General features: G+C 45.6%; 1 protein-coding gene across 1 annotated transcript in view; it reads left to right on the top strand.

Moving 5' to 3' along the window:
* Positions 1 to 13,141, top strand: part of LAMB1 (laminin subunit beta 1) — a 50,734-nt gene that overhangs the window by 31,734 nt on the left and 5,859 nt on the right. Inside the window, exons 24-30 of the mRNA XM_030478296.1 lie at positions 5,459 to 5,828; positions 7,482 to 7,666; positions 8,887 to 9,128; positions 11,110 to 11,313; positions 11,707 to 11,851; positions 12,580 to 12,787; positions 12,987 to 13,128. Of these exons, the coding sequence (XP_030334156.1) occupies positions 5,459 to 5,828; positions 7,482 to 7,666; positions 8,887 to 9,128; positions 11,110 to 11,313; positions 11,707 to 11,851; positions 12,580 to 12,787; positions 12,987 to 13,128 (1,496 nt within the window). The remainder of the gene's footprint in view (positions 1 to 5,458; positions 5,829 to 7,481; positions 7,667 to 8,886; positions 9,129 to 11,109; positions 11,314 to 11,706; positions 11,852 to 12,579; positions 12,788 to 12,986; positions 13,129 to 13,141) is intronic.

Here is a 13,141-nt window from a genome sequence, read left to right as displayed (position 1 = left end):
ACATGCTGAAACTCTGAGATCAAGCGCAACACGTCTGAGAGCCAAATAATCACCATTGTGACGAGTAGTAACAATGAATGCTTATCACAAATATGATTAAACACACTCTGGTCAGATCTGTCGTTATCTCAACCTTTCGTGCCCCACGTTGGGCGCCAAAAAGAACTGTCGTGGTTTGAGCCCAGCCGGTAACTCAGAACCACACAGCCGCTCGCTCACTCCCCCCCCCACTTCTTCCTCCCCCCGCTCCCGGAGGGATGGGGAGGAGAATGGGAAGAATGCAACTCCCACGGGTTGAGATAAGAGCAGTCCCGCAACTAAGGTATAACACAAAACCACTACTGCTACCACCAATGATAATAACGATTAGTGAAATAACAAGGGGAGAGGATACAATTGCTCACCACCCGCCGACCGATACCCAGCCCGACCCGAGCAGTGATCTGGGCCTTCCGGGTAACTCCCCCCGGTTTATATACTGGGCATGACGTGCTGTGGTATGGAATACCCCTTTGGCTAGTTTGGGTCAGGTGTCCTGTCTCTGCTTCCGCCCGGCTTCCCCTCCTCCCTGGCAAAGCATGAGACTGAGAAAGTCCTTGGTTGGAATAAACATTACTTAGCAACAACTAAAAACATCGGTGTTATCAGCGTTGTTCCCAGGCTGAAAGTTAAAAAACACAGCACTGCACCAGCTACTAAGCAGGAGAAAAATGACTGCTATAGCTGAACCCAGGACAATTTGGCTAGAGAATTTTCCTGTCAAAAATGAGATTTCACTTAAGTCGGAGTATGGTGCAGGAGAATGTCTGATTGAGTTAAACACTTGGTTAAAGCAAGCAATACACCCGGTTCCAAAATGACATTTCAAACCAGAAACCTATTGTTTAATTTAGTAAATGCTCCCTTGAAAACCCTCAAATGTTTGGCCAATGATTTCAAAGGACTTCATTTCCTTCACTGTGTTTTCCATAGGAGGAACTGCAGTGTCCTGCTTTGCTTACCCCTGACAGATTTGGTCCCTGTCTAACAGTGATCTTCAAAGCAAGCAGCCTGTCCGTGTTAACTGTTTACAGCCCTTCACCTCAGCCTTGCTGCACCCCTCTGTTTGAAGGGAATCAACCATCTGTCTTGAAAGCCATTTCCAACCCAAACTGGTTAAGGCATCTAAATCTCTTGCAGTAAACTCAACATCTCTGTGGTTTTGCAGTGCAAAATGAGCCACTTTTCCCAGTTTCTAGTCACGTAAGCATAGGCAAGACATTTAAAGGGAGCTTACAGGACTTTGTCTTTCCTTATATCACATATACTATGTAAGCGGAATATAAAGTCGTGGCTAGCTACTGAGTAATATCTAAAACACTTCTGCATCCTTAGATGTGCCTCTCTGTGTGTTTCTTGAAAAACTTTGGATTAACCAGGTAGATGCTAAAATTAGCTGTGATACAGCTACTCAGGTGTTACGTCAGGCTTAGGAGTGTGCTGGTTGGAGCCAAAAGTTCCAGAGCCAGCTGATACTTTGAAGACTGTGTTGGAGTTAGCCTGTTTGAGTATGTCAGAAGCAAAACTACTGTAACAGAGAGCATCATTAGCACTGGACTGCATAGGAGTTGATTTATATGGTGACCATAGGAATAGTTGGACATCAGCAAAGGAGGTGTTAGAAGAACAAGAACTCCACTGTGGCTAGAAGTGGTGCTGAGGTACTCTGGCCAAAACCAATGCTGGGCATGACTTGCTGGATCATGCTGGCATAGTGTTCACTCTTTTTCTACCAGGTGATAAGATTCAAGGCATCTCCCGTTTTCACATCCCAGTTTATTGGCGGTGATAATCCAATGTCACGTGAATCTTTCTGGTGGATGTGCACCTACCATCATGAATGATGGATGGATGTGTAATGTGGTTAGTCTTCCACGAGCTATTTGCCGGTCCTGTGCTTGCTTTTTCCAGCCTGTGCCAGCTAGGAGGTCCTCCTTTCCTTTCACATGCATCCTGGCACTGTCACTGTGCTTCTGTCCCTTTCGGACAAAGTTGCTGTTTTTGTCGCTTCAGGACAAGGTTGTGCCCTGAAATCTCACGGAGACTGAGGCCAGCAGGTTCTTGGTGGGCAGGTGTTGTAGGAGGCAAAGAGGTGAAACCTGTGCGCTGAGCTATTTGACCGGTGGCCTACGGTGTTCAAGGAGCTGCTCACTAAGGAGGAACTTATATTATCTTGGCCTGGGCTTGTTTTCCTCCTCTTGAGAACTGGCTGCAGCTCAAGTCAGTGGAAGGTTTGATCCCCACTGTGCTATAAAGGGAGGATTGTCTCTGCAATGGCCTTGGACATGCTCCTTGCTGGGATGTGCAGTAGCCTGGTGGTGGTGGTGGTGGCCAGGGCCCAGGAAATGGGACTTGACCAGTAGTTTCTGTGGGTTTCTGGCTTAATTTCATTATTAATGCGGTATCCAGAAATTCAGTCTCAGCTTCCGATAAAAGTACTGAGACTGACTCTAGCAAGGAACAGAGATGGTTTCAATCATTTCTGGTAGAAGAAGATCACATATAACCAAATACTGGCATGCGTGTGTCATTTGTGAGATGACAGGTTTGCTCGCAGGTTGTGAGCTGTAAGAGGGGCAGTGATGCTTTTGTGAGAATTAAAACATGTTTCAGTCAGTGCCACAACAAGGAATTGTCTAAGGGCTGCAGCAAGAGAGAGACTGTACCACCAACCTAGAGAAATGCCTCCCAAATTTGTGACATGGAAAGAAAATAAAAATCATTAATTACTAATTAAAAATAAATTAAAAATAGAGATAAAATTGTCTTGTTCTAGCTTTTAGTTTGAAAGTTGGTGCGACTCTGTGCATGGTTAATGACTTGGGAAGAGCATGAGGAAAAAAAGAGCAAGTGTGAAACCAGCACTTTTGAAGGCTGTTTTATATGCTGGGTTTATATGTTGGGTTCACACTACTGAAGTAACGCAGAGCCAGCATTCCTGTTTCTGGGCTTATCAGAGAATCCTAAAATGGAGAAATAACCCACATTCTAGCTGCCTTGTACAATTTTCTCATGGGTCCCACAAAGCTCATTTGGAAGGTTTGTAGAATTCTAGAAATGTGATGGTTCTTCCAACTGTTGTGCTGCATTTAGAATAAATGACTTCTTTGCTCTTTATCATCTCCCAACAGGCAGCTGTGGAGTTTGGGTTTTCACTTTGCACATGAGTTAGTACTTAAATTCTCCTCTCCAGTATCTCTTCCCCAGTATTTTCTGGCTTCAGAGATTTTGGAATCCACATTACGATGTAAATGCTACTAAAGCCATGTCATCTGCCTTTCCTGAACATGCAGGTATTCAGGAGTAGAATTACCGACATGTTGGGGTGGGTTTTTTTTCCCTTTAAGCTTTTTAAATCCTCAAGTAAATATAGCGATCTGATTTGCCAGCAGCAAGAATTCATGTAACTTGATCAGATCTGTGGATCTTTGAGAAAAACCACATGCCATTTAGCCTCTTTCTGTGCAGAGGAATTTGGACAATTCATCATTATACTGAGGGCCTTATTAGTTGACAGAAAAGTTAACTGACCTTCAAACAGGAACTCAACAGTTTGCCTGCAGGGAACATATTCCATGGTGAGTTGACTACTTAAGCACTTTCGATGTAAAGTAAAAACAATCTCTTGTGTCAGAGTATAATTCAAAGAACAAAGGACCATTTTGCTCAATTGTGCAGGCAGCAGAAGTTATTTTTGTCTCTTGCCTATCATATTCACATTGTACAAGAAAGTCGTTTTGTTGAGGAGCGATTTGTTCTGCTGAGGCTCTTTGTGTGATTTTTGAACTGAAGACTACCACTGTGTTTTGGCATTGAAGCAAACAATGTATGATCTTGAAAACGGCTTTGTGTTTTGCCCTTTTTTCAAGGGGGCATGTGCTTGGGGTGTGTGAATTGATTTATGGACCTTTTTGAGCCATTAACCTCCTTCAAGGATGCCTGGTAAATGGATGTGTAAGTAAAATAAAAGCTTTTACCAGGTATCATAGTTCTCTCCCTGTTGAAGGAACGTGTGCGTGACCTGCTTTGGGTGTACTCTGCCATGATTGTAGGTAGATAACCTGTCTCAAGGCCTCTCTTTTTGTTCCTTGCTGCCATCCCTTTGTTAAAAGCTTTGCATGTTGGTAATTTCCCCTGGTGCTGCTGCCTGCGGAATTAAGGAGTAGGAGAGGTCAAGTGTAGCCCCACTGCATGGAAACACTTCTCCTGATAGCATTATTGTGTGCAAAGTGTGTCTGTGCTTTTAGAAATGACTGTGCATCAGTGAGTTGACTAAGTAACTTACCTTCATGGCGGGTTAGTGCCAAAGTGCATCTTTATCCTAAAAGCTTGTTAAAAAAGGGTGGTGCCCAAACCCTATCACTCTGATTTGGCAAAGACCTGGAGCCCCAGGGTCTTACCTGACTAGCATATCTAAAGATAGGCAGGTGTTCACAGTTACAGAAATAAAGTAAGAATGAATGTCCATTTCAGGAAGGTGTGAATAGTAACTCATATCTGTTTCATCGTCTTCATTCCCACTTGAGAGTGACAGTGTGTAGGCTCTTGGTCATTATCATCTTCTCCCTCAGACAGGGCTGCCCACGGCCACATTCTTTGTTCTGTTCTACTTTTCACTGCCTGATTTTTTTCTCATTTTCTGTATACCCGAAACATCAGCCCAGTGCCGGGCTACTCAATGCACGTCCTCAGCCAGGCCCTGTACCTCTGCACAGAAGATCTCTCAAGGGCTGTTGCTCCATAAATCTGTCATGTTCTTCTTCTCATGTTTGTCTTTGAAGCAACCTCAACTTTTAGCACCCACAGTGTCTTGTAGCAGGGAGCTCCATCTCTTAACTGAGTGCTGTATAATCAACTATCTCCTTTTATTGAGCTGTTTGTGGGAGGTGCAGGAGAAGGTGGTTGGGTTTTGATGTGCTGGATTCTTCAGCTGACCCCTACTCCTGTGCTGGAGGAGACTGTTAATGGTTGTTCCATGTTCACTTTTCCCATTTCATTCATGTTTTGCTCTTTAAACCCTCTGCTACATGTCTGCCTATGATTTCTTTTTCTGTCTGGAAAGCCTTGCTCTACTTATTCTTCATTGTAGGTGTGAAACTGATACTGTCTTCAGTTGCTATCCAGTTGATAGCCAAACACTGCAAGAAGTATCCATCCTTGCTCCATATTGTGCCTGTTTCTGAGGTGTGCAAATCCTGGTTTCCCCTAGAGTTCTTTCCCTATCTCTCTCCCCTTTCACTCAGTCCTGGTTCCTGTCTATATAAGCAGGCACACCCATAATTAGCTTTTTATAAGTCAAACACAGACCAATTCTAAACTCATTTCCCCACTTCACTGTAATCGATTTTATTTTCTCCCTGCCACTGTCACTGTCATTTCCCTCACCATAGCCTTCACATGTGCCTTTTTCTCCTTCCAGCGTGTGATTGCAACCCTCGTGGCATCCAAACTCCGCAGTGCGACCGTGCCACCGGGCAGTGCATCTGCAATGAAGGGGTGGAAGGGCCACGCTGTGACAAGTGCTCCCGGGGCTACTCAGGCTTCTTCCCTGACTGTGTGCCGTGCCACCAGTGCTTTGCCCTCTGGGACGTGATCATCAGCGAGCTGTCTAATAGGACCCAGCAGTTCCTGGACAGGGCTAATGCCCTCAAAATCACTGGAGTCACTGGCCCATACCAGCAGACGCTCAACACCCTGGAGGAGAAGCTCAGTGAAATTAAAACCATCATTGCTCAAAATCCAGCTGCCGAGCCCCTGAAAAACATTGGGAATCTCTTTGAGGAAGCAGAGTGAGTACAGTCGCAATTACGTGGATAAGCCTGGTGTGGGAAGGAGTGGGAGTGAGTGCCAGTGAGCTGGGATTTACTTGAGTGACTGGTGTCCCTGTGCTGGGCTGAGGACACCCAGCTCTGCTCCTTCAGCTGTGGCTCCTAGCACTGGTGGAACACCTTTGCCATGCTCAGTGCCAGCAGTGAGCAGCTGTCCCACGAGCAGAAACCTGGCCAGGAAGGTAGGAGCAGTGCAGCTGCCATGCTTTGAGCAGGGTTGTCCTGCTCCGCTGTGCACCAGGCAGCTAATTACCACTGAGGCACTCATGCTTGCCTTGCACTCCCCTGGGGCAAAGGACAAACACTGCTATTATGTGAGAGAATGAAGAGGGGAGAGATTAAATTCTTGGATTTCCGAGTGTAGCTGATGAGTTGGAAACTTGGTCTCCTTTTGCACTCTGAGCGTGTGGGGGGGGGAAGCACCAGGTTTATAACAAGGATTGTTTCCATTTTTCTCAGGATAGGAGCCTTGTATTTTGTTCTAGGGCACAGCATACAAAAGATGATAGTTTGTGCTTTTGGAGATGGGGCAGTTTAACATCAAGTAGGATTACAATTGCTTTCTAGTCCTGTGTGCAACCACTCGAACTTGCTTGTGCATTTTAAAGGGGACTGCACAAAGCAAAAGGGTGAGGATTAAAGCACAAATGTCTCAATTAGGGATAGCTTGTGCCCTGCAGCTCCCTCTCCAGCTGGAGAGCTGGGGGTTGCTGCTGCATTTGGGCTCTGTGTGTGCTGAGGGAGGTCAGAGCAGCTGAGAAGCTGCTTTTCCTTAACGTACATATATATATATGTATCTGTTCTTGAACCTCTCTAGCTGTATAGAAGTAGTACTGGGCTTTTGGACTGTTAAGAGAGCTGTAAATTGATCATAGAGCTTAAAAACTGCCTGATTCTTTCAGAATGAGGAGACACTGGGTTCAGTGGGATCATCATGGATGGGAGTAGCTTCCTATATCCACTTGTGTTCTGCAGCAGCACTGATGTGTAACATACACTTGCTTTTCCTTTTAGGGTTATCCCACTAGCTGAGCCTGCTCTGTGGCTCACTGAGGCCATGCTGAAGGCAGGAGCTTCTCCTTCATAGCGCTAGAGAAACGGCTGGAGAGGAGGGATCTTTATAGACGAGTTAAAAGAATCCATTGTGTTAAAACTAAGACTCCCCCCCCTCCAGCTTCCTGAAGTTCCAATCTGTCCCATGAGCTCGCAGTAATCAAAACTGCATTTGTAGCTGTGTGGGATGGGAAGAAAATTATGTATGGATCATAGTAGTCAACCCTGACCTATGCAGTTGCCACGATACAAGAGCATTACAGCAGTCCTCTGGAATCTGCCTTCAGTTAATCTTACACAAAGCGTCTGTTTTCTGAGCAGTTTGGTGCTTGGAGTTTATAAACTTGCTGTAGATTAAAAAGTAGTTTTGTATGATAAAGGAAACAAAACAATATTCTAGGTAGGCACATTGTTACAAATCACAGCTCTACCAAGGGAGGACAGGTCCCGCTGTGGGAGAAGCTGTGCATGGCTTTAACCGCTGCTCTTCAGTGACGTGAAACACCGAGGCTTACAACCCTTCCATCTCCCACTGTTGAGTCCTGTGCCTCTGTTTTACAGAAAGCTGACAGCAGATGTTACAGTTAAGATCGCTGATGTAGAAGAAAACCTGTCAGCCTTAGCAGTGAAGAGCAACAGCACAGACACTGACCTGAGTGCACTGGAAACAGATGCCAAAAGCCTAGACCGTGTTGTGAAAGAACTTGCAGAACAGCTAGAGTTCATCAAGATTTCTGATGTTCGGGGTAAGTGTCCCAGGGAGGGGGAAGAAGCAGTGGGGTTGTCAAAGATGTAATTAGTGCGTGGTTTTAAATACCAGGTTAATCTTCTAACTTGTAATAAAGCACAGTTCTAGGAGCACGGCTTCTTTCTGTGCATTAGCAGAGTTGCTGATGCAGCAGGAATTTTGTTTTGCCCCCTCACCCCCTCTTTCTTCCTCTGCACATTGCAAATGGGCTCGAGTTATTGAGGTACAGAATTGGCTTAAAGCCTCTTCATTAATACATTTCAGATGAGACACAACAGCAGAGTGCAACAGATTGCAAGATACACCTGAACATCTCCCTTGCTCTCTGTCCTCTGTAAAATCGCTGTTCCTGGTTGAAACCAGCAAACCTGGGTCTTTGTGACTAAGAGCGCACCATAAGGGCCTGGTTCTCCGGAGCCACCCAAGCGTTGCATGCCCATTGGCACACTGAAATGTGCCAAGAATCAAAATTTGCTGGAGAAAGAGGAATGTCACCGAATTCCTTGGAATTTTGAAAGCTGACTTCATTCCAGCTTGACACAAAGGATTATTTTTCCTTTAATTTCCTGCTTTGCAGGAAGTCTGAGATTGCAAAATTCCATGTTCACTGGAAACAGAGAGGGAAGTAGGATGTAGAACAGGGGAGTCCCTGCTTGCAGCATTCTGCAGAGGAAAGCTGCCCAAGGTGCAGAGTGTGGCCACCCCCATGGGATCCCTCACACCCACTCAAGGCCTATCCAAGCATTATCCAGAACTAATAGGTCCATAAATCAGCATCTTTCATCAAGCAGTTCTTTTTGGGAAAGCTCTGACCAATTTCCAAACAGTGACTCCATAAGCCAGACATCCCAGGGCAAGCAATAACAACTAATGGGATAACTGAATCCTTAGAAAACAGACTGTTGCCCTATAAACCTAAGAGGCTGGATCTCCTTTTGCCCTCAGGGTAAGCAGAATTCAGTCACTAGAGTCAGAGAAAGGCTTAACATCAAAATTCAGCAAACGCTGCCAACCAAGAAAGAAAATTAACTCTTTTCTTTTTCCACCACAACAGACTAAATGCTGTCACCCTTGCAATAGCACTGAGTGCAGCTGCAAAGGCTGATGTCTCAGTTACCTTGATACTCATATCACTAACCCTGATGTCATTTGCCAACCACCATAAGTTACTTTAGGTTATTTAACAGATTTCTGAGCAGCTCCATTTGATTTCTGCAGGAGCCTTGGACAGTATCACCAAGTATTTCCAGATGTCCCTGGAGGCAGAGGAGAGGGTCAATGCTTCCACTGTTCACCCCAATAGCGCCGTGGAGCTGTCAGCGCGGACGCGGCAGGAAGTGGAAGACTTAATCAATGAGAAGGAGGCCCAGTTCAAGGCTAAACAAGAGGAGCAGTCGCGCCTGCTGGATGAGCTCGCAGGCAAGCTGCAGAGCCTGGATCTCTCTGAAGTGGCTGAGAAGGTACATGGCTGAAAATTGCTGGTATAAAACCTCTAACAGAAATAAAGTTAGGTTTGTGAAGAAGTGATGGGCAGGGAGGAAGTGTTTAGGGCTTGAGAGGGTGAGATGCACAGTTTGTTCATGAGAAACGCATGTTTCTTGGGTGACAGGGTATTTTGTGGGCTAGAACAGGAGTGTTTAAGTGGTGGGCTCCGAGACCTACTGGCTTTCAGGCATCAGCCCTTCATGCTGGTCTTCCTCCTACCCTTCTGCCCCAAAAGAATACCCATCTTTACATCAGTGAGTCTGCTGGACTGAGAGCCATCCCTTCAAGCCTGTCCTCAGTCCATGCACTTGCTTTCTCTAGGCTCCTCTCTTCCTGTTTGCAGCTCTGCAGGATACACACGATGCCTGTGCAGCACTTGGGCAGTGCTGCTGCTCACACCGACAGGCTGCCCTTCTCAGCATTGCCAGGCTCTCATCCTTGTGCTTGAGACAAAGTAGAACTTGGAGAGAGCTGGAGTCAAAAGGGCATTTTCTCTGTTGAAGCTGCCTGCTCATCTGTAAACATGATCAAGGGTGGCTTTTTCTTGGGAGAGGCTGGGTGTTCCCTCAGCTTTGCTTTGAAGTCAGCCAGCTGCATTGAGAGAACAATCCCTGGTGAAGGCAGGCAGCAGGGGACTGCTCATTAACTCCCCTGGGCCTGCCAGGCCTGTGTTAGAGGATGAGTTCTTCACATGCTGAATTGTCCCCTGTCCTTTATTACTACTGTCATCCCTCTGGCTCCCCCAGCTCTCCTTTTCTCTGGAGGGTTAAAAAAAGAGACATCTTTTTGTTTAGCTTCCCTGCCCCTACATTCCTGCCTGACTGTTCTGGAGGACTGAAGATCTTGGGTAGATGTTTATCAGGGCCATAAACACTGAGTTGCTCGAGGTGTAATCCCAGGACACGCAAAAAAAAAAGTGGGTTTTGCTTTCTAGCTCCTGCTGGGTTGCGTGCCAAACAGGTAAGAGGGACTCATTTACACTTCAAGGGAGACAGCTGCAGCTAACTTGGCACAGCCCCTAGGTTTTCCCAGAGAGGTTTTTTGGCTGCAAAGTATGTGACTATCATTTGGCAAAGGGGGAATGAGGGGGGAGAACCTCACAAGAATGGGAAATCTTCCAATTTTCTCTCTGGCTAAACCAACTCCTGAGTGATTTCATTGCCAAGCAATTGACCCAGGAGAGGATAATTCTCAGTACAGGGTTGGTGACTGAAATAGTTTTGTTTTTTTTTTTTTTTTTTTTTAAAAAACACAAAAAAGGTCTACCCTGAAATTTTCTGTGTTAACACATCCTTGACAGTAATTCAAAAGTGGAAGGTGTTCTGGAAAGATGAAATCAGAGCAAACATGTGGTGGAACGGAATGGGACGGCTCTTTAAGGGAGATGGAAAAAAGTTTCCTGTTCAGCTTGGAGCATTTTAGCTTCTATTTTGCTTCTAGGGCATTACAGCAAAGGAAAATACACTACTTTGCACCAAACACTTTGTTCCTTATAAAACAGCTTCTTGGGATTGCCAGTTTTTCTTTCAACAGTCATGAAGACTGATTTCGAGCAAGAGGCATACACACTGTAGTAGCTTCCACCTTGAAACCAAACCTTAAAGGTAACTTTCCAGTGAAATACGATGTACAGGACAAGTAGATGATGAAGGCACAGCAAGGCTTCCCTCATAAACCTCAGCTACTTCAGCGTCAGAGAGCCGCCTATTTGTAACTGAGTTAAAGCAGGAAGGTGCTGGGGGGGTGGTGCATAGAAGAAAGATTAAAGCCATGCTGGTATGGACCTGCTGCAGGAGCTCTGCCTCAGCATCTCTCCCTGCGGTACTTGGGATGCTGCCGCAAGAGGCAGAAACAGCATCATGTTTCTGTCATGGTAGGGCACTGTCCTACTCCTTCCCCCTCGCAGCTCAGCCATGGAAATAAAGCTGTGACCGCTTCCCTTGTCTGTCCCTGCAGACATGTGGCACTCCCCTGGGAGCCTCTTGTGCCGAATCAGAGTGTGGTGGTTTAAGCTGTCGGACAGCTGAAGGCAAGAAGAAGTGCGGAGGACCCGGCTGTGACGGGCTGGTGACTGTAGCTCACAACGCCTGGCAGAAAGCCATGGACTTCGACAGAGACATCCTCAGCGCATTAGCAGAAGTTGAGCAACTCTCCAGAATGGTAATATGCCAAATCAATTGTTAGATATTGAAAAAAAACACCATCTTTCACTCATAATGCAAGTTTAGACACTAATTGACAAAGTATGTGCCTGGCTTACTTCAAAATACTTCTTTTCAGTTGCGTAACTTCGTCTTGCTTGTAAAGATCCTCAGAAAGGGAGCTTACTCAAGTGAAGCCCCATGGATAACTCTAAGCATTAGCCTGAGTTGTTTAAACTAGCATTGGTGGTATGGCTCGTGGCCAGCTTTTAAAAGTGTTCTGGAAGTTTTATGAGGAAAAGCATTTCTCATTAATTACTGTTACCTCTGCCTCCAACTGATTTTTTGTTTTAAAACAGGCCTTAAAGCATAAGCGAATATGCAGTCAAGCCTTCTATTTTTCTCTTTCTAGGTCTCTGAGGCGAAACAGAGAGCTGATGAAGCAAAACAGAACGCACAAGCGGTTTTGCTCAAAACCAATGCTACAAAAGAACAAGTGGACAGAAGCAATGAAGATCTGAGAAATCTTATTAAACAGATTAGAGACTTCCTTATGCGTAAAAACCTTACATTTAAATTAATTCTGGGTTTATGAGAACTATCTTTAGCTCTGAATCATCCTCTAAGGGGTAACGCAATAGTTGTGTCTCCTCCCACGCTTCAGCCAGCCTTAGCGTGTGTGATGAAATCTGGAAACAAGAGAAAAACCAAGACAATGGGAAAGTGAGAGCAAACTGACATGTTCTTGTGCTCGTTTCAGCTGAGGCTGTTATACTGCTGCAGTTTGCCAAGTGTGTTCATAAGTTCTGGCTAGAAAGACAAAGTACTATTAAAGGGGAGGAAAGTCAGGAACTGTGAGTTTATCTCTCTGTAAGAAAGCAGGTAAAGGTTAAATGAGGGCCTTGTTCGCTCACAAGCAGCAGCATGGCAGACCCATTCCTCCCTGTTTACACAAGGCTGAGTATACTGTTAGCACAAATACATTTATGTGCAGCTGTTGGCTTCCTTTCCTGAGGGCTTACATCTCCCCCCAGCCCCAGCATGGTGTAGCTAATCATTGAGATCTTGAAATGGCTTCCAAGAGAGCTTATGCCAGCTGGGCCTCTCCTGAGAGGGAAGTTTCACACTAAGGAAGCAATTTTAACACCTTGGTTTTTCCATAAGTCTGGGGGAAGAAGTTTTCCTACAATTTTGCTTCTTAAGGGAGCAGCTGGGCAAGAATTTGAATGCTGAGACCTGGCAGAGGGAAGCTTTTACATCTTTGTCATTTGTGTCCATCTGCTAGAAGACAGCGCTGACCTGGATAGCATCGAGGCAGTGGCTAATGAAGTGCTGAACATGGAGATGCCAAGCACACCCCAGCAGCTGCGAGCCCTCACAGAAGATATTCGTGAGCGTGTAGAAAGCCTTTCTGATGTTGAGGTCATTCTGCAGCAGAGTGCTGGAGACATTGCCAGAGCAGAAATGCTGCTGGAGGAAGCTAAAAAAGCGAGGTACGCAACCCTGCTCACCAGGAGCTTGAACCAGACTTTCATTTCATTGTATCAGAAAACTCAGAGTGTAACTTTCCCTGATGTGGATTCTCATTCCTTCACCAAGGGGCAGCAATGGCCTTTTGCAGTGTATGCCTAGTTCTTTTTCCAGTTCCAAAGTAAAAGCATTTTCAGCATTAACATAGTTTTTGCTCCACAGCAATGGTGCAACAGATGTTAAAGTCACTGCAGACATGGTGAAAGCAGCACTGGAAGAAGCTGAAAAAGCTCAAAATGCAGCTGAAAAAGCCATCAAACAAGCTGACGAAGATATTAAAGGAACTCAAGACCTGCTGACCTCGGTGAGTTCTTTGT

The sequence above is a fragment of the Strigops habroptila genome, chromosome 3 (genome assembly GCF_004027225.2).
Source record: "Strigops habroptila isolate Jane chromosome 3, bStrHab1.2.pri, whole genome shotgun sequence".
Lineage (NCBI taxonomy): Eukaryota > Metazoa > Chordata > Aves > Psittaciformes > Psittacidae > Strigops > Strigops habroptila.
This window is presented reverse-complemented; position numbering and strand designations above follow the sequence as displayed.